This window comes from Gopherus flavomarginatus, chromosome 1 (genome assembly GCF_025201925.1).
Source record: "Gopherus flavomarginatus isolate rGopFla2 chromosome 1, rGopFla2.mat.asm, whole genome shotgun sequence".
Classification (NCBI taxonomy): domain Eukaryota; kingdom Metazoa; phylum Chordata; order Testudines; family Testudinidae; genus Gopherus; species Gopherus flavomarginatus.
Window position 1 is genome coordinate 104,555,433 of NC_066617.1, and position 23,730 is coordinate 104,579,162.

Here is a 23,730-nt window from a genome sequence, read left to right on the forward strand (position 1 = left end):
ACTAAGCTTGGAGGTTTTCATACTAACCCCCATATTTTGGACGCTAAGGTCCAAATCTGGGACTAAGGTTATGATATGAGTAGCAGCGGTGGGATATAGACAGAATCCAGAAGCCAGTAGGAATATTATATTTTTCTTTTCTCTGCTAAGGGCTTTTTAGCAGAGAGAGAAACAGTTGGTTTTAAAAGGGAACCAGAGAGAATTTTTTTTTCTGCTCTCTCTGGCAGTTTGTGGCTTGCATGTTAAGCAAGAAGCCATTACCAGACTGTTAAGGGTCTTTTGTCATGCAATAGCCCTCCCATTAGGAGGCAAGTACCAGCACTTATATGCATGCAAATAAAGTGGTTTTTCTGGTTTCCTTTCATTGAACATTAGCTAGAGAGAGAAAAGGAAAAAAGCACTGTTGCTAGGCAGACTTCAGGAGGCAACAGAACCTGCAGTTCAGAAGATAAACACCGGAGGGCACCCCAACACAAGAAAACAGGAACCATGACTTCTAAGGCAAAAATTGAGGCCGAAGAACAAATCAAAGAAGCTGAACACAGGCGACAGATGGAGATGAAAGAAAAGGAAGAAAGCATGAAACTGGCAGCCTTCCAAAGAGAACAGGCAGCCCAAGAGGCAGCACACAAAAGAAAACTAGAAGAAGAAGAGGTAGCCTACCGAAGGAAACAAGCAGAAGAAGAGTTGGCCCACAGAAGGAAGCAAGAAGAAGAGGAGGCGGCCCACCACCAAGAAATGGAAAAACACCAAAAAGAAATGGAAAAACAACAAAAAGAAATGGAAGAGAAGGAAAAACAGAGAAAACATGAACTGGAGTTGGCAAAAGCTGGGCTGCATGTGCCAGCCAACCCTAACAACCCGGCGCCAATTATTGCTCCACAGCACAGGAAATTTCCCACCTACAAGGCAGGTGATGACACCGAGGCCTTCTTGGAAAATTTTGAAAGAGCCTGTCTTGGGTACAACATTCCCGAAGACCAGTACATGGTAGAATTGAGGTCACAGCTCAGTGGACCTTTAGCAGAGGTGGCAGCTGAAATGCCTAAGCAGCAAATGAATGACTATAAACTTTTTCAAACCAAGGCCAGATACAGAATGGGGATAACCCCAGATCATGCCCGTCGGCGTTTCAGAGGTGTCATTTCCCAAACACGCCTACTACATTGCAAAAAACTATGAGGCCTGGATAACAGGAAACAACATTCAAACCTTGGAAGAACTGAACCTCCTCATACAAATGGAGCAGTTCTTGGATGGTGTTCCTGAAGACATCACACGGTACATACAAGATGGAAATCCCAAAGATATCGCTGAGGCGGGGGAGATTGGAGCCAAATGGATGGAACTGGCAGAAAGCAAGAAAGCTACTGTCAAGGGGAACGATTACCCCAGGGGGCACACAGACCATAAACCCTACAACCGAGGACAGCCAAAGACCCCACATACTACCCAAGTAAAGCCACAGATACCCTACCCTTCAACCTCACCAGTCTCCAGTAACTCACCTCGGCCCAGTGACCCATCAGATGGAAGATGCTTTAAGTGTAATGAACTGGGACATATCAAGGCCAAGTGTCCCAAGAACACCATGCGAGTGCAATTCATTACACCACCATCACACCAAAGATCCCCAGGCCCGGATGCCTCTCAAATACCCTTGGAGCGAAGGGAAAATTTGAGAGTGGGCGGAAAGAAGGTTACTGCGTGGAGAGACACGGGGGCACAAGTGTCAGCTATCCACCAATCCTTCGTTGACCCCAAATTCATCGACCCAAAGGCCAAAGTTACAATTTACCCCTTCATGTCACAAGCTGTAGACTTGCCTACAGCTCAACTGCCTGTCCAGTACAAAGGCTGGTCAGGAATGTGGACTTTTGCAGTCTATGACAAATATCCTATCCCCATGCTACTGGGGGAAGACTTGGCCAACCAAGTGAGGCGGGCCAAGAGAGTGGGAATGGTTACACGTAGCCAAACCAGGCAAGCTTCCAGACCCATTCCTGTTCCTGAGCCGTCCACAGAGGCCCCGTCTGTGTTACCAGAGACCCCGTCTGTGTTACCAGAGACCCAGACAGAGGTAGTGGACCCGGATTCCATGCCAACCACTGAAACAGCCACAGCACCTCCAGTCCCAGGCCCGGAACTGGAACAGCAACCAGCACCAGCAAGTGCAACCCCATCTTCAAACTCAAGGCCAGAGGGCGCCAGCGAGCCAAAACTGGCAGAAGCAACAGACAGCCATACCCAAAAGGCTCAGCCAGAGCCTGAAATACCCTCAGGTGCACCAGCGGAGAGCGGTTCACCAGCAACGGAAACAACCCATCACCTACATCGCTTCCAGAGGGACCAAGCCCAAGTCCACAGTCTGAGGAAGAACTGGTGACCCCAGCCTCAAGGGAACAGTTCCAGGCTGAGCAGGACGCGGATGACAGCCTTCAGAAAGCTTGGGCGGCGGCACGGAGCACCCCACCGCCTCTCAGCTCTTCTAATCGATCCTGGTTTGTTATAGACCAAGGACTTTTATACAAGGAAATTCTTTCTGGTGGACACCGGGAAGAATGGCAGCCGCAAAAACAGTTGGTGGTTCCAACTAAGTACCGGGAGAAGCTCTTAAGCTTAGCCCATGATCATCCCAGTGGCCATGCTGGGGTGAACAGAACCAAGGACCGGTTGGGGAAGTCCTTCCACTGGGAGGGGATGGGCAAGGACGTTGCCAAGTATGTCCGGTCTTGTGAGGTATGCCAAAGAGTGGGAAAGCCTCAAGACCAGGTCAAGGCCCCTCTCCAGCCACTCCCCATAATTGAGGTCCCATTTCAGCGAGTAGCTGTGGATATTCTGGGCCCTTTCCCAAAAAAGACGCCCAGAGGAAAGCAGTACGTACTGACTTTAGTGGACTTTGCTACCCGATGGCCAGAAGCAGTAGCTCTAGGCAACACCAGGGCTAACACTGTGTGCCTGGCCCTAACAGACATCTTTGCCAGGGTAGGTTGGCCCTGCGACATCCTTACAGATTCAGGGTCTAATTTCCTGGCAGGGACCATGGAAAAACTGTGGGAAACTCATGGGGTGAATCACTTGGTTGCCACCCCGTACCACCATCAAACCAATGGCCTGGTTGAAAGGTTCAATGGAACTTTGGGGGCCATGATACGAAAATTCATCAACGAATTCTCCAATAATTGGGACCTAGTGTTGCGGCAGTTGCTGTTTGCCTACAGGGCTGTACCACATCCCAGTTTAGGGTTTTCACCATTTGAACTTGTGTATGGTCACGAGGTTAAGGGGCCATTACAGTTGGTGAAGCAGCAATGGGAGGGGTTTACGCCTTCTCCAGGAACTAACATTCTGGACTTTGTAAGCAACCTACAAAGCACCCTCCGACACTCTTTAGCCCTTGCTAGAGAGAACCTAAAGGATGCTCAAGAAGAGCAAAAGGCCTGGTATGACAGACATGCCAGAGAACGTTCCTTCATGGTAGGAGACCAGGTTATGGTCTTGAAGGCGCAACAGGCCCATAAGATGGAAGCATCATGGGAAGGGCCATTCACGGTCCAAGAGCGCCTGGGAGCTGTAAACTACCTCATAGCATTTCCCAATTCCTCACTAAAGCCTAAAGTGTACCATGTTAATTCTCTCAAGCCTTTCTATTCCAGAGACTTACAGGTTTGTCAGTTTTACAGTCCAGGGAGATGATGCTGAGTGGCCTGACGGTGTCTACTACGACGGGAAAAAAGACGGTGGCGTGGAAGAGGTGAACCTCTCAACCACCCTGGAACGTCTGCAGCGGCGACAAATCAAGGAGCTGTGCACTAGCTTCGCCCCATTGTTCTCAGCCACCCCAGGACGGACTGAACGGGCATACCACTCCATTGATACAGGTAATGCTCACCCAATCAGAACCCCACCCTACCGAGTGTCTCCTCATGCCCAAGCTGCTATAGAACGGGAGATCCAGAACATGCTACAGATGGGTATAATCCGCTCATCTACCAGTGCATGGGCATCTCCAGTGGTTCTGGTACCCAAACCAGATGGGGAAATACGCTTTTGCGTGGACTACCGTAAGCTAAATGCTGTAACTCGTCCGGACAACTATCCAATGCCACGTACCGATGAGCTATTGGCATCTGACACTGCACCCCATATTCTTCACAGTGATATTATGATAATAGGATTATGGCATAATTATGACGCATTTTGTACAAGATAAGTCATGTGAGGTGCCATTGAAAAGGTTATGATTTGCTGAATATGCTTATCCTGTTTGTATACTGGCATCATTTTTGTATCTGAAGTTTTGAATATTGACTATGTATCTGTACTTCAAATGTAGTTACACCTGGGTAACGCCCACTAGACAAGGTGCTTTTGGTCTAAATAATAGGTGGGGAAGGGCCTATTCAGGGCAACGGGCCATTAGAAAGAACAATAGGCCTTAGGAGAGGCTTATCTCCCACCTCATGAGCCTTCCTGAGAATGCTACGGACAGCCTCTGAGTGATGGCTGCTATGATTCTACAAATGTGTGACCAGGCCACAAGATGCTGGACTCCATCTAGGGATGTCAGTATTTTTCCACAAACTGCTCTGGGAACCAAGTTTTGAAACAAAGAGTTCCTTCCCTATGCTAAAGGCAGGAAGTGACGTCATGAGAGGCTCTTCATTCCACACACAATAAGACTCCTGGAAACACCTGATGAACAAAGACTGAACTGGGGGAAGTGCTGGACCCAGGCTAAAGGGATTTCTAGCCCGTGCATGAAACACCTGGGGAGTCCAAGCTGTAAAGCAAATGCAGCTTGTCCCTTAAGAATCTACAGCCTGCTTGTATCATTTCTCAGGGTGAGAATCGACTAATTCATATACAATCTATTGAGTATATTAAGCTTAGTTTGCATTTTTGTTTATTTACTAGATAATCTGCTTTGATCTATTTGCTATCCCTTATAATCACTTAAAATCTATCTTTTTTAGTTGTTAAACTTGTTTTTGCTTTAATCTAAACCAGTGAGCTCTGACTGGAGTGCTTGGGGAAAATCTCTGCTTGGTTACCATAAGCGTGCATTGTTCTCTTCACATTCAGGGATAGGCAGTCGGGTATTAAACCCATATACTGGCAAGATCTGACTAGGGCAGGACGGAACTGCACTGGGGTCCCAGGCTGGGAAGCTGGTGGTTAGACAGCCTGCATGTAACTTCAGCTGGGTGTGAATGCTTGTGAAAGTGCAGGCTGGAGGGCTTTACAGCTTGTCAGACAGTACAGTGTGAGAGGGAGCCCAGGCTGGTGGGTCAGGGGCTCAGTGTTACCCCAGTTCCAGATGGCATGCCCAAAGAACCCGTCACAGCACAATCAAACAGACTGTTGTTTTTTCAAGACTGAAGAACTATTGAACACTTTAGCCCAGACTCTCAGTTGTGTTGTAGCTGCCTGTAATGGCCAGGGTGTCGGCAACTGGACCAGTAATGTCTGCTGGGCCAGGGTTGAATGCAGGACTCAGAAGTAGTCACCAAGCAGAGTCAGGAGACGGGATCAAGGTCAAGCCAGCCTAGGATCAAAGGCAGGAGTCAGGATCAAGGCAGAGTGAAAAACAAGGTTTGTAGCCATAGCAAGCCAGAATCTGCATTGCTGCTCAGACAGCTCCCTGGGCCAATTTCCTTGATTAAACAGTTGGTGTGGATCAATCAGGCAGCTGCAGGGTTCTGTTGCTCTGGCCTCTTCAGGAAGTACTTCCTGGCTGTCTTTGCCTTTGCACTTTAAAACTGCGGAAATGTGAACATCTGAAAACGGTCGCACATGAGGACAAGCTTGTCAGGAGGAGATTTACAATGCATACTCCTGATTAGTACGCAGGGCCTAGCCTGTACAGTAACCATTTAACAAGGGCAAACTCATCTTCAGTTCTCTCCTCTGATCGATTAAACTAATTCATTTGCTTTAATGAGGGAATCGCATTTTCTTCATCTTTGAGTCCTAAGCCAATCGGTTCTCAGGACCCTAAGGAAACATTACTGGTGAGAAGGCACAGATGTATTTTTACATTTTGCTAAACACGTATGTACTGTGTTTGACTGCCCTCGTTAGTATTGGGCCTGAAGTCTATGGCATGGACAATTGTCACATAAGATACATTTTTATTAGATATTGTTTCCAGCCAACACTGGAAAGAAAGAAAAAAGAATGGGGGGAAGGTTGAATTTAAGGATCAGTGTGGTCCACTAGACAAGAGGCTAGCATAGGAGTCATGAGACTAGTGCTTAATTTGTGCCAGGACTTGCCAGGACTGAGCCCCAGCACCTTTAGGCTTGCTGTGTCACTTATGAAAGTGAAAAAAAATTGCTTGAGCCCCAGCACCTCCTTCATTACCATTTAAGCACTGCAGTAGATGTTCTGTCTCTGGCTCTGCTGCTGAACAGTTGTGTGACTTTAGGTACGTTTCTGTGCCTTAGTTTCCCCATCTATAAAACTCAGATAATAGTTACTGGCAGCCTGTATTACAGAAGAGGTCACATTAGATGATCTAGTGGTTCCTTCTGGCTTTGAACTCTGACTACATTGTGGATTGATCATCTAGCAAAGTTTGATTTTGAAACTTTTCTAGTTATAAGAATGAAAAAAATCGTAACTATAGAAGGCCTGTTTCTTGTTTACACTAAAGCCTTGTCTACATTAGAAGGAGTTTGCTGGTAAAGCTATATTGGCAAACCCTCCTAGTGTAAATGCAGCTTACACCAATAAAAGTGCTTTGCTAGTACAGTTTATACAGTTCCCCAAATGAAATAAACTATATCAGCACAAGGACTGTATCCACTTAGAGGCTTGTGCCAGTATAGAATGTCATAAGAATCAGTGACATTACTCTACTCCCCCTTCACATTTAAAAGCATGGGGCTTAATTCTCATTTGCATCCAGGCCACATTACACCACTTTGGCAGCGTACCCTTTACACTGCCAAGGGTGGTGTACGGTGGCCTTAGTATGAATGAGAATCAGCCTGTAATTTTTTGCAATCTTCTGTATGTCTAGTGCTTTGTTTTTCCCTTTTAAAATATTTATTTGCTGCAGCTGGCCAAAGAAGCAGCAGCATCACATCAAAATAAGGAAACAATGGAAGGAGGTATAGAACCTCCAGGCTGCACAATGGAGTTGCATGAAGAACACTGGGAGGGAGTATAAACCCATCACGAGACACTGCAGAGTTCCCCTTTGGAGACATTCAGGATCTCTGAGACAAGTGTTAAAACAGAAAGTTGGGAGGGTAGGGGGAGAGATTACATCTTCAGGAGGAGGGATTAAGAGAGTGAGGAGCATATGGGGTCATGAAAGAAACAGAGGAAGGAAGCGGCTATGTGAGAGGACACTGGGGAAGAAAAGGGGAATGAAAGGGGACAAGGCTTTGGTTATTGGTAACTTTACAGCAATGGTTCTAAACCTCCAGTATGAATCAATGTTCACCTGAGATTACTGACAGACTTGGGAATGGATGAAACAGTTGAGAAGATTTTTTAAATTAAATGTTTGATTCACTGAGTCCTTTGACTTTTTTTTTAAATGACCCACATAATGGGGTTTCCTGTATTTCTGCCTGAGGAGTATTTCACAAGCTGAATATTCTCACAGTCAGAAATTTTTTTTTCCTCATATGCAGCCCAAATTCCTTTTTCTTACTTGTACTCCATTGGTCCTAGTTAAATGCTTCCCTGTCCCCTCCCACTGGCTGCAAGTACCAATCTAACTAATACTGCTCCCTCCTTAGGGTGAAAGCCTGGTTCCATTGATGTCATTGGGAATTTTGCCATTGACTTCCCTAATTTTAGCCTCAGTCAAGGTCTGGCTTTCTTTAATTATTACTTAGATAAGTTATACAGGTAAAAATGCCAAGCGTGCACAAGGCCTTGTCTGCGCTAGGAATAAAAAAGGGGGTTACTTGTTACTAACTTTTTAGCAAACCCTTTTTCCTAGTGTGGATACCTCTTAAGTGCCATTGAGGATTCTGTTAATCATCCCTTTTATGCTAATTTTGTTTCTCCATCTCTTTTCACTTCTCTTGCTCTTTTTTGAACTACCTTTATTTTTGTTTCCATTGTACGTGTATGCCATTTAAAGGAGGTTTTAAAGGCACTCCTGAGCTGAAACCTTGAACCCCAAGTCTTGGTCTAGACCAAACATTCATAGCCAAGTCAGAGCTCTCCCAAAATGGCATTTATAAGTGAAACCTTATGTGTACTGGTGGTATCAGTGCTGGTATATTAATCGAGAAGAAACAGCTGACTCAGAGGTAGTGTGCTAGGGTTTTACTCATTGCACATGGGTAATTTTTAGCTCAGGACAGAGAGTTCTGTGCTGTAAAACAATCTATTGAAAAATAAAATCAATCAAAAAGCAGGAGCCCTTATGTTTAACATTGCCCACAAAGTTCAAAGTTCAAAGATGAATCATAAATTGAGTGAGATCCACTCAAAGGCAAACTGTCCATAACTTAACTAACAGATTTCACAGAACAACTAGCCTCTTTCTCTGGAGTAGAGGACAGCTGCAGTGCACTGATGAGTTGCAATAAGGGCAAATGTGTCTGGGTTTCTGTTCAGCCAGCTAAATATGGAAACCCTCAATTGGCACCTACTCATTTGTGCCTGGAAGGACAGCCCCACTTCCAAGGCATGTATGGCGCACACACTTTAAAAGTTACTGCGTTTCCAATTTGTTAGAGCTCCAGGGGTGTATCTACACTAAGGGAGAAATTGACGGCAGAGCCATTGATTGCATGGAGTGACTGTTCGCTTCACTGGTCCTTGTAATGGTTTAGTATCTCCGCAGAGCAACAGTGGGTTTGACAGAGCCATTTTGCTACATTCAGATTCCTACAGATAGCCTACTGCCTCACCACCACAGCTGTACCAGTGCACTGAGATTCCTGATGTACATATCGCTGTTGCTGGGAACATGGGGTTGGGGATAATTTGCACATAGGATGCAGTGAGAAGGCTCATTTGTGTGGGCTCCTGTCTACAATGGAGAAAAACCATTGGGTCAGCTAGAGCTGAGCTAAATCCCACTCTAGGTCAGGTGTTGCAACCAGCTGGTAAAAATCTGTATTTGGGACAGCTGCACCTGCTTTGTAAGTCCAAGATACTCCAACCAATGCTTTGGGGAAGAGAAAGGGTCTAAATGACTCTTCACCTAATGTAGACATGACGGGAAAGACCAGTGCACTTTGAGAGGTCACAAGTGTGGCCTGACGTTTCAGACAGGCAAAGCATGTTTGTTTCCTGGTGAAACAATTTAAAATTTTACAGCTTATGCATCATTTACAGACATTTTTGTAAAGGTAACAAAGGTATAATAAACATTTTACCTGTGTAACAAATTTCCTACAGATTGACAAATTTGGCACTAATTTCCATTGTTTCTAAATGAGTCATTGAAACAATATTAACCACTTAGTAGCGGCGATATAGCAAATAGGCTGAACAGAAGTTAGAATAAAAATATTTTTTTCCATTTACTGCATCTAAACAGAACTTTAACACAAAGTCAACCTAACCGATTAGGGCTTTATAGGAATTAATTCACCGAAATGTTGCCACACAATGCATTTTACTTGCCTCACTAAACTACTTAAATAAACATGAAATACAAAAGAAAAAATATCCCGTTAAATGTTTTCTCTTCTTTTGGCTTCTGTGTTAGGAAATAATACAAGCAACATTTTTGATTCTGTATATATATATAGCATCACTGTACAATTAATGTTGTAAACAGTAAATGAGACTAGCTTCCATTGAAATTAGCTTCAGAGTGATGCTTGCAAACTTTTCAAAAATGCTTGTCAAATTTCAGCATGTTATATCACAAAATACAAGATTTAAAGGTCCAGGGTGTTCTCTTGAATAACTCAGAGGTAGGGTAATATTTACTGGCAGACTGTTATAGAGGAGGTCACATTAAATGATCCAGTGGTTCACTTACTTTTAAGTAAAAATTGACATAATCACATTGTGCACTTAAGACACCCGCCTATCTGCAAATTCAAAAAGTAAGAACATCTGGTAATATTCCAGGTTCCTGAGAGCTCCTAAAAAGACACTGAAACTCAGTACTGAAATACACAGCTAAGTTTTATTGATCACGTCTGTACTGTAGGTGAAATTCACCACTCACAGAAGGCCAACACAAGACATATAATGGGCCTGGTTCTCCTCTCACTCATGTTAGTGTAAATCAGGAGTATCTTTACTGAAGTCAATGGGCATTCCAATATTTCTGCAGAATTAATATGCACTTCTGTCCACACTAACAGTTTTTATGACCTGAATTGTCGCTGTTTAACACTTATAAATACTGTTATTACTGTTAAAGCAATATTAAGGAATAACAGAATTATATACACTCTTTTGAATTTGGCTTCCATGTTGCCAATGCCATAAATGTCATTTTGAAGCAAAATGGCTGCCATGAACAGGCAGATCATAAAAACCATCAATTTTTTAAAATGCATTTTCACTTTAACCACGATGAAAAGCAATCCCGACCTTCCAAGTGTTTAAAATGCTTCACATTTTTCTTGGAGTTTTAATACGCACCGTATTCCTTTGATGCATCTCCACCTCTGACTTGAAGTGACAGTTTTCCTGAGGCTAGAGCCTTTATCATTTTAAATATCAAAATCTCGCCAGAGCAAGGTTAGGGAGCAAGGCTTGTCATGGCAGTTTAGACTCACCTTCCCAAAGCTGGCAGCGTTAACAGGCTGCGTGTCGTTTTTCTCACAGAAGTCCAAATAGTGCATGTAGAGAGCACTTCGAGGAATGCAAACGCCTTCTGCAATCTCATAGTTCTCCTCCAGCCTTAAAAAGCAAATACCAAACAAAGAAAACTGCAAATATGTTGGCTGCCCTGAATTATAAATAGTGCGCAAACCTGCACGTTTAAGTGACTTTCACTTTTCAGCTAACCTCTGTTCTATTGTTACCTCATCTTTCCAATTCACCTCCACCCCATTTGTCCATATCATCTACCTGTTGCATTTTCTATCTGCTATGTAGATTGTGAGCTCTCAGTGGCTTCTTTGTTACTTGTCTGTACAGTACCTAGCACACTGGGGCCCTGATCCTTGACTGAAATTCCTAGGTGCTATTTTAATAACAAATACTATTATATCATAACTTTAAATCATATGGGTTAAATGAATGAATGCACAATGACAGAATAAAGAAATCACTAAGTGGCAACATTCTGATGCGCCCTAGATGATGAGTACAAGCAAGAGTCACCATCAACATCTTGAAATATTTTAAATACTTTCACTTCTAGCTGATTTACATAAAGTAAACAGGAGTAGCTAAAATAAAATATTCGCATCAAATGGAAGGCTCTCCACAGATAATGTTTTGTACAATGGTTTCTTACAGATGCTGATGTACAACACAGGATAAGAAGAATCTACCAAGTGCTGAATGTAACATTAAGATATTGTCCTATTCTACCTCATAGAAAATAATAATTCCCCACAATAGATTTAATTTTACACACAAGCGCTTTGCCATTAAAACATGAGAGTCTCCATATAACTCAATAATTATAAAGCTGTTGATGTGAGACCATGTTGCTTTGAAAGTTATTTTCTGGAGGCTGATCTTTCCCAAATAATAGAGGTCCCAGTTCAGGCAAGTACTTAAGCACATGCCTAATTTGAAACCCATGAGTACTCCCACTGACTCCAAGGCTCCTACTCACACGTTTATAGTATCTTGCTGAAGGAGGGTCAGAAAGGGTACGCTCCTTTTTTTTGTTAATTATATTGCTGGAATCAATATTTGCTCAGGAAACCTGGATTTTAAAGCAAACATGGTCCTTGAAGTAGTTACCTGTAAAAGTTCAGATCTCCAAATAACCTGAGTTTCTCTGTTTTGCTGCCTTTGGAAGACCTTCCCTCCATGTCAGTTATTGTGACCATTTGTGACTGCAAACTATTTTAATAAGATATCTGGCTGGATGAATGGAATTGGTTTGTAAGGGCAACATCTATTCTTCCTTGGTTTCTACAGGAATATCATCACGGCATCGTTCCCCAAATTCATAGACCTTTAACAAGACCTCTTTTCAAAACCCAGTGAGTTCATTTCTATACTACAGCGGCTAATTGGCATGTCAGCTTCCCTGACCAAGACAGGACAGAAAGAAAAGCAGTTAATTATTTCTGTTCATATCTGATGAATTTTTCTCTTTTTCTCTTCTCTTTCACAGGGAGTCATTAGTCTGACACTGAAGAATGCTCCATTATACCTGAACTTTTTTTTTAAATGATCAAAAACCCCATTTTGCTCCACTTCTTTTATTTTCCTGCCTTTTATTTAACAACTTTATCATATTTTGAATTCAGCTTCATCCTACAGTATTGTGGAAAGATAATGAACTCAATCTTCTGCCTAACAAATCATTATCAGAAATATATGTGTGTCCTAATAAAGCAATCCAGTAGTTCAGTATGAAAGCTTTTGTACCACTCATGGTATTGCAATAAAAACTCTAATGTTTCTATAGGAAAGACAATTTTATCTGCCTTTGTTACTGTTCCCCTTTGTACTTATACACTGCTAGATTAAAAGGGATTATTCTACATCTGAGTAATGTTTGTAAATGCTGATCATACGGACTTTTATTCTGAAATGAGAAGCAACATAATATGCCAAGCTGTTGCAATGTAACTACAATTAATTCCTATATTTATTGATGGAATTACTATGCCAAGGAAGGCATATTTCTCACAATCCTCTCTTTCCTCCTTTCTTAGTCCTGTTTACATTATTTTGCCATTTATGCCCAATAAGTCATTTATATCACCATTTATATCACTGCTGAATTTGGCCCAGACTTTCATGGCAGTTGCACATGCTTATACACTAGGCTGTCTCCAACTGAATTTGGCCTTCTCTCTTTTACAATCATGCAAAGGCAGAGTCCAAGGCAATTGCAGGCAGAGCTGTCAAACAAACACATGAAACTAAACTACTAGGTATGTCTTGTCCTGTGTTTGTACAACACCTAGTACAATGGGGTCCTAGTTCATGACTAGGGCTCCTAGGTACTACTGCAATATGATGGTTAATCTGATGCTAACGAGTTAGGCTTTTAAGAACAGTGCAAAACAACATCTTCACACCATGAAAGCTTAGCACTTTACAGCAGACTGGCCAAGATATTTTAGTGTCTGCTTGTATACAGTATAATCTATCCAGTAGCACAGCTTCTCCAGGTGAGACCAGCAACATTCAAAGAGATAATACTAAGATAAACAAACGGAAGAAACATCAAACTACTATTGTGTGTCATAGCTGCTAAACTGTGAAGCTCGGAGGCATTAATTATTAAGATAATTGAATTGTTTAATTTGACACCAGAAAAAGTTATGTTTTAAAAACACAGAAGTTGCTGCGTCTATTTCAGTGTCCTCACATATTTTTTTGAGTGGAATATTCAATAGAGGGAATTAAATGCTCTGCAAAAAGTCAAAAGGGAAAATGCCTGCACTAGATAAACATGAGAGAACGTAACGTAACATGTACGTAGCAGGAAGCAGATAGACTGCATGATGCAACAAGCCTTTTACATTTCTAAATTCTAGGATTCTCTGGCAAATGTTTCTGAATGGGCATTATTGTGCAGACTGCATTCCAGCAGAGTTCAATATCCCAGGGGTTTAGGGATTTACTAACCTTTATGAATGAGGAAGCTTGAAAGTGTTTGGCTGAATATTGTTTATAGTATTTGCATGTTTTCTTTTGAGAGCAGTATCACTGGCATGTGTTCCAATTCAGTCTCACTTCTTGGCTACTATGTTATTTGCTCCTTTGAGAGGGATGGAGGGGGAAGAGCTCTAACTGGCACTACCACAAAATAAACAATGTCTTGATTTATGGCTGCTAAGCGCTGTTGGCTATTTTATTTTAGATGGAGTGTCCTACATTGTTTTGTTTACCTTCTACGGAGGTAAAGTAGACTGGGTGAATAATGCATAGTAACAGTATGCCTATGAATATTCACTCTTCACTTTTTAATGAATTCTGTTTGGCCACACTCACTCACCCTTTTCATTCACTGACCACAAACATCTGAGAGACTGAATTTCTTTGGCATAGATACTTGCAGAAAGTGATTTTCAGAGTCAAATTACACATCAATTTAAATTTGCAAGTCTGAGTGAGTATTTGAATCAGAATTGTTTACGGGTTCCTCCAGTCAGAACACTGAATACCCACAATGAGTAGCTCTAGATCGATCTATAGTCAAATAAAAATGAAAAATGTCATTGAATAAACTTTAAACAACAAATGTGGGGAACCAGCAATCTGCTCATGAATATTCCAAATGCAGGAAAAGAGGCTAATTCATTGGATAGATTATTCTCTGCAATGTATTCGTTCAGGTCTACAGTGAAGCATGTTGGAGGTAGACCACCAACCCAATTTTCATACTGTGATGGATAAATTAGAAACCTAAAATGGGTGTTTGAGTGACAGTCTAAGGGTCAAAGTGCAAAATTGGGTATTCATGTTTGAAAAATGGCTCCTTTGCTTGATGTCCTTTTAAAGACATGGGTCTCAAGAGGCTGACACAGCAAGGTAAGTATTCCAACATTTTGCTAAGTGAGGTACGGTAGGCAGTAATCCCTTTGTCACCTGACATATTGAAAAGTACTGATAGCTGAAGTAGAGTGGAGCTAACAATAGCCCCTCTAGTTATTTACTTTGGAAAGTATTAAAACAAGTTCACGGACATTGATTTCCAACAGGGCACCTAGGGTCCAATCCAAAGTCCAATGAGTGTTTCAATTGACTACAGATCACAATTCTAGAGCACAATCCTACCAGATGCAGAGCACTTCCTGCAAAGTACTTTGTGCCCTCAGCTCTCTCTGAAATAGACAAACTAATAAAAATAAAAAGACAATCAAAGTAGAAGACACAAGCTACGGAAATAGAGCTCAGAAGATTGTGTCATCAAAACATAAATGAAAATGCTGCAGTAAATAAGTGTGAAAAGGTGGAACATCCCTCACTTATTCATAGTATGGGACACAATAATGCTCTAATGCATTCTCATCTGCTTTCAACCTTGCCCCTCCTTACCTCCTCACCCCCGCTCCACCACCTAATTTCTCCTCTCACTCCTTCCTGTCTTCCTTCTCGCTGATGGGATTATGACATGTGAGGTGAATCACACAGTCAAACTCCTGCTGTTCTTTTTCCTTCTGTACCTTAAAGCATTTGGACCTCATCTAACTAGTGCTGCCAGCTTTCTAATTACACAAAACCCAACACCATTGCCCCACCCCCTGCCCTGAAGCACCGCCCCTTCTCCAAGGCTCCACCCCCATTCACTTCATCCTCCCATCCCTCTGTTACTCACTCTCCCTCACCCTCACTCACTTGTTTATTTTCACTGGGCTGGAGCAAGGAGTTGAGGTGTGGAAGGGGGTGAGGGTGTTAGCTGGGGATGCAAGCTCTGGTGTGAGGCTGGGGCTGAGGGGTTCAGGGTGCAGGAGGAGGCTCCAGGCTGGGGCCGAAGGGTTTGGGGTGTGGCAGGGGGTATGGACTATGGGCTAGGGGTCCAGACTCTGGGGTGGGGTCAGAAATAAGGGGTTCAGGGTGCAGGAGGGGGATCTGGGCTGGGGCACAGGGTGCAGGCTCGGAGGTGGGGCCAGGGATGAGAGGTTTGGGGTACAGGAGGGGTTTCCAGGCTGGGGCCATGGATTCAGAAGGCGGGAAGGGGTTCCAAGCTGAGGCAGGGAGTTTGGGCACAGGAGGAAGTTTGAGTGTGGGAGGGAGTTCAGGACTGGGGCAGAGCATTGGGGTGTGGGAGGGGTCTCGGGGTGTGGGTTCCGAGCAGTGCTCACCTTGGGCGCTCCCTGCAAGTGGCGACATGTTCTTCGGCTCTTAGGCAGAGCGTGGGCAGGCGGCTTTGCGCACTGCCTCCACCCACAGGTGCTGCCCCCAGCAGCTCCCATTAGCTGTGGTTCCCAGCCAATGGGAGCTGTGGAGCCAGTGCTCAGGGTGGGGCAGGGGCAGCACATGGAGTCCCAATGGCCATCTCTCCGCCTAGTAGCTGAGGGACATGTCACTGCTTCTGGAGAGCTGTGCAGAGCCACGTAGGGAGCCTGCCAGCCCTGGAGCAACCGGACTTTTAATGGCCTGGTTAGTGGTGCTGACCGGAGCCACCAGGGTTTGTTTTCAGCCAGGCATTCCCTACTGGACACCTGGAAACCCTACATCTAACAGGGATGGACATAAGCACCTGGTTGAGTGCTTTGCTGAATTGGGGTCCTGAAGACTGAAAAACTCTTGGCATTTATTTTTCTTTATCGTTTTAAAATTAAACAAACCAAACCAAAACCCTCATTGCTTAGGTGGCAAATACATCTGCCCAAAAGACCTATGCAAACTGGATCTGAACTTGCTCCATGTACAAAAGACATAATTAGGACAACCAGCCAGACAGATTATCATATAGAGTGTAACCGCATAGAATGCCCACATGCAGTGAAAACACTATTGCTTTGTGAGGTTTCTCAGGCCTACAGTTTTTTTTAGTTGGGGACAGAGCATGAAAATGATAAGGAATTATCAAAGGGTTTTTTTTTAAAAAAAGGAGTCTTACCATTGCAGAGTAGCTGGAGTAGAGTGTGGTTTGGATGCTCTGTTATTTTCTTTTTCCTCATCTATTGAGAAATAAAAAATGGTATGTCATTTCAGTGGGAATTGCTCAGGCATTTGTGAGCTGATAAGGAACTATCTATTCAAAGAAATCTGTCAGACTTCACAGCCTTCCAAAAATAGAGACTAAACTCTGGAAATATGTAAAATGATCCCCCTAGACTAGTTCACTGCTAAAGCTATGTATATTTTGGCTTGCAGCAGGCCCTGACAATGAGAGAGGAGTTGTGTATAGGGGTTATCGTTATGTCATATGTAACAAACCCCCCACCCCAACATGGTCATTAGAAGAGTCAGAATCTGGGACCTTCAACACCACAGCACACAACCACTCTACCACTTGAGCCTCGAGTCCCAATTAATTCTTATAACAGTTAAAAAAATACATTTTAAATAATTCCTGGGCAAATGTGACTTGCAAGGGCGTACATACTCAGAGGTGTTAGATGGTATCAGAATCCCTCTCAGGAGGGATGTTTAAGTAATGTACAGTATATCTCTGCTGTCACCTGAACCCCCAGATGTATTGATATCCAGGTTCATCATTTCCTAGTTTGTAATAGCACATGGACCATCGATCAGACAGCACATCTCCTCCATATGCAGGATTAACTACAGAATATTCACAATTTAACCTAGCCCTTGAGTCATGTTTGAAAGCCATCACATGTAGTAATGGTCAATTTCTCCACGCTTCGGTAATATATTTTGGTTTTTACAGAACAGGGTTATTAGCCCTGTGCCTAACCCTCAACCTGGAGGACCACCGTGTCTGTTTTGTCTGGCCCCTCCTTCACAGACCAATCCAGCATGTTGAACCTGCCAGGAGCAAAAAGCTGCCCTCCCCTGGCACAGACTCTGAGGATTGTTAAATATAGTCTCTGGAAATCATAAAAATACAACACCAAAACCAAACTCAAGATTTATCAGAACTGCATACTTTCAACATTACTTTATAGTGCAGAACGAGGGGGAATGACAAAGTACGACATGTCAAAACTGTCTTCACTCCATATAACCTGCCTCAGAAAAATCCTCCGCATCTTTTGGCCCAGAACAATCTCAAACCACGACCTGTTCACGCAGTGCAGCCAAGCAAATCTGAACACCATCATTACCACGAAGTGTTGGAGATGGATTGGCCGTGTGCTTCGGATGAAAATTGACTCCTTCACCAGAGTAGCAATAAGATAGACATTTGAAGGCAGGCAAAAATGAGGCTGCCTGAAAATGACGTGGCAAAGAGCTGTGGAAGCCGAGCTGAAAAACCTGGGGCACAGCTGAAAAGCTGGGGAACCATTGAAAGACATGCCAGAAACAGACAGGAGCGGAGGAGCTTTGTTGCTGCCCTAAATGCCAAAGGCATAATGGGTACTAACTAACTATTGAGTCATGCCAGAATGCTCTGGAATGCCCTTCCAGAACTTTCTGGGGGAACCAGAATGGCACCTAGTAGTGGTACTTGATCTTGTTGGGTACTTCTTGAAGGCTGCATTCACTCCTTGAGTTAGCCAGCCTATTTGAAAGAACTTTGGCCCCCACCACTTTGCCATGTGCTGCTTCACAGCTTAATTGTATACATGTTCCACACTTCTCCTGGCTAGTCCTCCCAGGTCCCCTACACCCATTTTGGGAAATGTTGGTGTAGATCTTCTTAATATAATACTTCCTCAGTACTGCCAACTCCTAATGCTCAAAACTCATGAGTCAGGGGCCAAAACCAAACAAAACCAACAACAAACAAATAAATATTTGTCCCCTGGTTTCTGAATCATGAAGTGCCACATTTTCCAGGTTCTCTCTGCACCACAAGGGCTAGAAATTTGGATTTTTTTTTAAAAAGTGAAAGTGGAGAGCCTCCCATAATCACAGGACTCCAGAAGCTGGGAATTAAAGAAAAACACCAGATACCACAATACTTGAGATAAAATTCAGTCATCACAAAAATTGGCAACATTGCTTCCTCTTCTTTCTTACATGCTTTGATGAGCAGTGTAATAATTAACAATGATGCCATTTAAAGTATCATCATCCCAGTGAGCGCCCACTTAAATGAGTGGTTCAGATCACATTTTAGAGCTATTATTTTTGACTCTCTGCAAACTCCTACATTCCTTCAGTTACACTCACTTCACCTTTTGAAGGTTTTCTTTGCAATCATAATAGTTGGAGACCAACATTTTTTTTTAAATGAAAGCAGAAACTGTAGAATCTCTCCATGCCCTTCTTCCTACTCAGCTAAGCCAGGCGGGTTCAGGACACACATTGAGAAACACTGCTCTACTTAATGCTGCCCAGCACTTGAGTGTTGACTTCCTTAAAGGGGACTGCTTTAGGTTATATTAAAGGAAGGGTCTCACTTGAAAGTTAAGAAATGTCAGATTTATGGTCATCTGTACAACCTTAATTCTGTCCCTTTGTGCATAGGCATATTATACAGTCTTTAATTACATTACCACATTCTGCTTTCTTCCACAGGACACCTGCCTCATTCAGTGCACCGGATAGCTGCACAAATTTAAATACAGTTTTTAAAAAGGTAATTTCACAGGGCTTATTTAAAAAGGAAAAGGGTGAAAACAAAACCTGTTATGTGCAACTGTAACAACTTTCACACCGGGGTAGCCTGCCCTGACTGACTCTCTCTCTCTGTCCTGGAAGTTGAGGAGGTCCAGTCCCTTGGTGTCCCTGGGATATGGGGAGGAAACATGCTGCTGGGTCTCATGGGGCACCCGGCTGGTTTCTGCCACATATGGTACTCCCAGAGGGGCTACAGGCCATGTCCAGGGAGGGAAGGGGAGCCCAGCCTGATTCCCCCCACATACACACTACAACTGCTCTGGAATCTCCCAGACATTCCCAGAACACTGTTTGCTGCAGCTTTGATGCGGGCAGCATGAGGTCAACCTCAGGGCTGGTCTACACTACAAAGTTAAGTTAGCTTAACCTACATCAAAGGTTCTCAAACTGTGGTCCATGGACCACCAGTGGTCCGCAAGCTCCATTCAGGTGGTCTGCATAGTTTGTACTCTGTTCATAAGAACATATGAACGGCTGTACCGGTTCAGACCAAAAGTCCATCTAGCCCAGTATCTGTCTACCGAGAGTGGCCAATGCCAGGCGCCCCAGAGGAAGTGAACCTAACAGGCAATGATCAAGTGATCTTTCTCCTGCCATCCATCTCCATCCTCTGACAAATAGAGGCTAGGGATATCATTCCTTACCCATTCTGGCTAATAGCCATTTATGGACTTAACCACCATGAATTTATCCAGTTCTCTTTTAAATGCTATTATAGTCCTAGCCTTCACAACCTCCTCAGGTAAGGAGTTCCACAAGTTGACTATGCGGATAGTTGTCTGCGGATAGTTCCCTCTAAAGTGCGCACCTCGACGGTGGCAGATGAAAGAATGAAGTGCATGGCTCCACTAATTAGGTGCCTGGTTCCTGGAAAAGACACACATGTAAGGTGAGGTGAGCCTTGGGTAGAATAGGGGGTAGGTGGGAGAGGGCAGTGGGATAAGAAGAGGGAGTGGGGGAGAATTTGTGACTTGCAGGGCTGTGGCTGCCAGAGAAAGAGGTGACTTTCCCCAGCTCCAGGGCTGCAGCTGCCGGGGAGAGACCCCCGCCTCCTTCCTAGCCCCAGCTTGGGGGCTGCCATGGTGGGGGAGAGGGCACATCCATTGCATTAGAAAGGTAAAACTACAGATATGAAAATATGAGTTGTGTGCTTTTATTTGTAGAACAAAAAAAATTAACTATTATTAAGGTTTTCTTATATAGTGCTTTTATCCAAAGCGCTTTACGATAGTTAGCTAACAGTACAAACAACATTTGGAATGATCCCGTTAAGTGGTCCACCGAGACCTCAGCAATTTTCAAGTGGTCCACAAAAAGAAAAGTTTGAGAACCACTGACCTACATTATTCAGAGCTGCAAGAAATTTCACATTCCATTCGACATCATTACATCAACCTAGACCCAGTGTAGACACCACTAGGTCAATGGAAGAATTCTTCTGTCAAGCTAGCTACTTATCCTCAGGAAGATGGACTTACTATAGCGACTGAAGAACCCTTCCATCGCTGTAATAAATGTCTACACCACAGTGGTACATAGCAGCACTGCAGCTGTAGCATTTCAATGTAGACACAGCCTTAGAATTGTGTGTGTGCACGTGTGTTATTATTCCAGCAGGCTGCCAAAACTTTCCTGAGGGAAAATGAATGAGAGAAGAGAAATGGCCATTTTTAGCAGTTTATCTCTCAGCAAAACCTAAACAGAATTTTGTGAGACAAAGAAGAGGCACTTCTGTAGCCAGAGGAGGGCATCCCTCCTGTTGAACATTAAAAGTGCTCTGCTAAAAACAATGGAGGTGTGAGAATTTGCAGAGAACAGATCACAAGCATCTTTCATAAAGGAAAGTGTTTGGCAACCCAAGTACAGATGTCACTACTAGTTCCCCTACAATATGGCACTATCTAGCTTTTTGCACACCAATGTCATTTCCAATGTTGCTGATTTTTAAGACAAAATCCATAAACAGATGCATAAAGGTGGCCTCAATTATTATTTCAGGAGTCATGCACAAGAGGCCAGAATTTGTCTCTAAATCTCCTCTTCCTGTTATGCTTAGGGTTATTCTTCCCAGACATAAGGTCATACATTAACTTAGTACTTTCTATTTTATTGTCTAATTTATTAACAAAAATGGTAAACAAAATGGGAACAAGTATCAGACCCTGTGAAACCCAGTGGACGCTGTTCCCTCTACAGACTACAATTTCTAAACTTATTCTGTCTGTTTTGGTCAATGAGCTAGCTTTGAGATGTTTATCATCTTTTCATCTATGCCAGCTCGATTTAATTTTCCCTTAGGATATCATGTGACACTATATGGAATATCTTACCAGTATCTAAATTATACAGCAGTATAGTCACTAACTCCATCCATTTAGTTGCTGGGTTTTCATGTAAAGAACTATGAGCAGGTGTTTTAACCAATCTGATAGCAAGCACAAGCTACACACTATGAATAGTCCAAATTCATTCCTTCATGGCACTTAATGTTATTAACACCAAAATTAATTATAAGATCACAGACCCCAGGTAAAACCGTCTCCTAAGGTTTGTCTTCTCCTGGGTTCCTCCTTTCAGACTTTGCAGCCTACACACTAAATCCTCCTTTATATCTCAGTGAGGGAATGAGCTTAATGGTGCTCAAAATTTTTCTAACAATAGTTTGTTTTTCTAAATTGAAAATTGGATTCTCAGTAAATCTAAAATATTCATGGAAGTGCTTCCTCAAAAAAAAAATCCACATTTTTTGTCACAAAACTGAAATGTTTCAGTTTGTCTGGTTTTGGGCAAATATTTTTCATTGATTAAAAAACAAAAACAAAAACAAAACAAACACACCACCACATTTTGGTTTGTTTGTTGGGCAAAAAGCCCAGATTTTCCAAAAGATCATTTTTTTGTCATCAGCTCTAGAGCTACCTGTTTCACTATGTTATTTTCATTTAAGTGAAATTATCATGAATGTGGAAAGATTACCATTAAGAACTCCAGTTGTGTCTAAGATGGTGAAAAATTAGATGATATTTTTGTAAAGCAAAAGGTGATCATTCATAATTATAACATCACGGCCACAAATAAGTGCTTGTTTAAAACACTGCCAATTAATTACAATGATAATCTATGTGTTCTAGAGATGTAAAATAAACAAGTGGGATTTGCAAGGTTAAAAAGGTATTGTGTGGTTTTGATTACATCATAGTAAAACCAAGAAACTGAGACCTGAAGGGGCTGTTGCTGGTTCCAGAACACTAATATATATGAATCCTGCAATCCTTTTTCATTCCTTTCTAACACTTGGAAGCAGTGCTTAATTTATAATGAAAGAGGTGCTGGGCCTCAAGCTATTTTTCTACTTTCATAACTGATTCAGCAAGCCCCAGAGGTGCTAGGGCTATGAATTGCCAAGCCTAGAGGTGCCAGGGCTCAGCCCTGACACAAATTAAGCACTGCTTCGAAGTGGAGGTGAGGAGAAGGCAGTCTCATGGAAGGAGAGGTTGAGGGGTAGCTTGGTTTTTGTTTGTGTTTTCAAAGGGTGCTTTTTTGGTGAGGTGGAGAGGGATAATTGCACCTGAAGGAGGAGTCATGGGGGAGATGAGTTTTAGGTATGAAAATAAACATATGCCCGTATGCCTTTTTGTGTACAGGCTTGCTTACTTCTCCTTTCTACAATATACTCCTGTGATCTCATTAGCTAATTGAATAGCAGATCTATGCATTATATTTAGCCTTCTTTTCATAAAGAAATACAGCCAATATTATTTTTCCTGTTTTGCAAAATTGACATGAAATTGAAGATGGAATGTTCTGTTTCAATCTTGCCTCAGGTCAGGTTCTGCAACCATTCGTACAGCAAGTAGATAATAATGGGTGTCATTTTCCTTTACTTTTGTGTTTATTCTTTTATTGCTTCACCACAGAACAGTGGCCTACATTAAAACAAACTACTGTTATTTAAATGAATGCTAAGTATTCTATAAAAGAAATATAGAAACAGGAACAAACCCTGGCTCAAGGTACCTCCAATACCAGAGTTCTCAGTACCTCCACGGCTGCAATTAAAGAAAAGCATTTGAAGACTTGAGGGCTATCCCATGTCTGCATGCACACACTTGTGCTATGCAGCTGCCATGTGCATGCGCTTTAAATAGCACCTCATCTCCAGGAGCTGAGCTAGTGAGTCGGCTCTTGCAGTGACATATCCAGCAGTCAGGGTGCTGCCTGTCAACATTGATTATCAGCAGGTAAGTACGCCCAGTGGTCTGTGATGGGATGTTAGATGGGATGGGATCTGAGTTACTGCAGAGAATTCTTTCCTGAGTGCTGGCTGGTGAGTCTTGCCCACATGCTCAGGGTTTAGCTGATCACCATATTTGGGGTCGGGAAGGAATTTTCCTCTGGGCAGATTGGCAGAGGCCCTGGAGGTTTTTCCGCCTTCCTCTG

At 42.9% G+C, this 23,730-nt stretch overlaps 1 protein-coding gene across 3 annotated transcripts in view; it reads right to left on the reverse strand.

The window, feature by feature from the left end:
- RFX4 (regulatory factor X4) overlaps positions 1-23,730 on the reverse strand; it is a 139,494-nt gene that overhangs the window by 84,626 nt on the left and 31,138 nt on the right. For all 3 annotated transcript variants that reach the window (XM_050926421.1, XM_050926413.1, XM_050926431.1), the window contains exons 3-4: positions 16,655-16,715; positions 10,722-10,845 (exon numbers count right to left, since the gene is read on the reverse strand). In XM_050926421.1, coding sequence (XP_050782378.1) covers positions 10,722-10,845; positions 16,655-16,715 — 185 coding nt within the window. The remainder of the gene's footprint in view (positions 1-10,721; positions 10,846-16,654; positions 16,716-23,730) is intronic.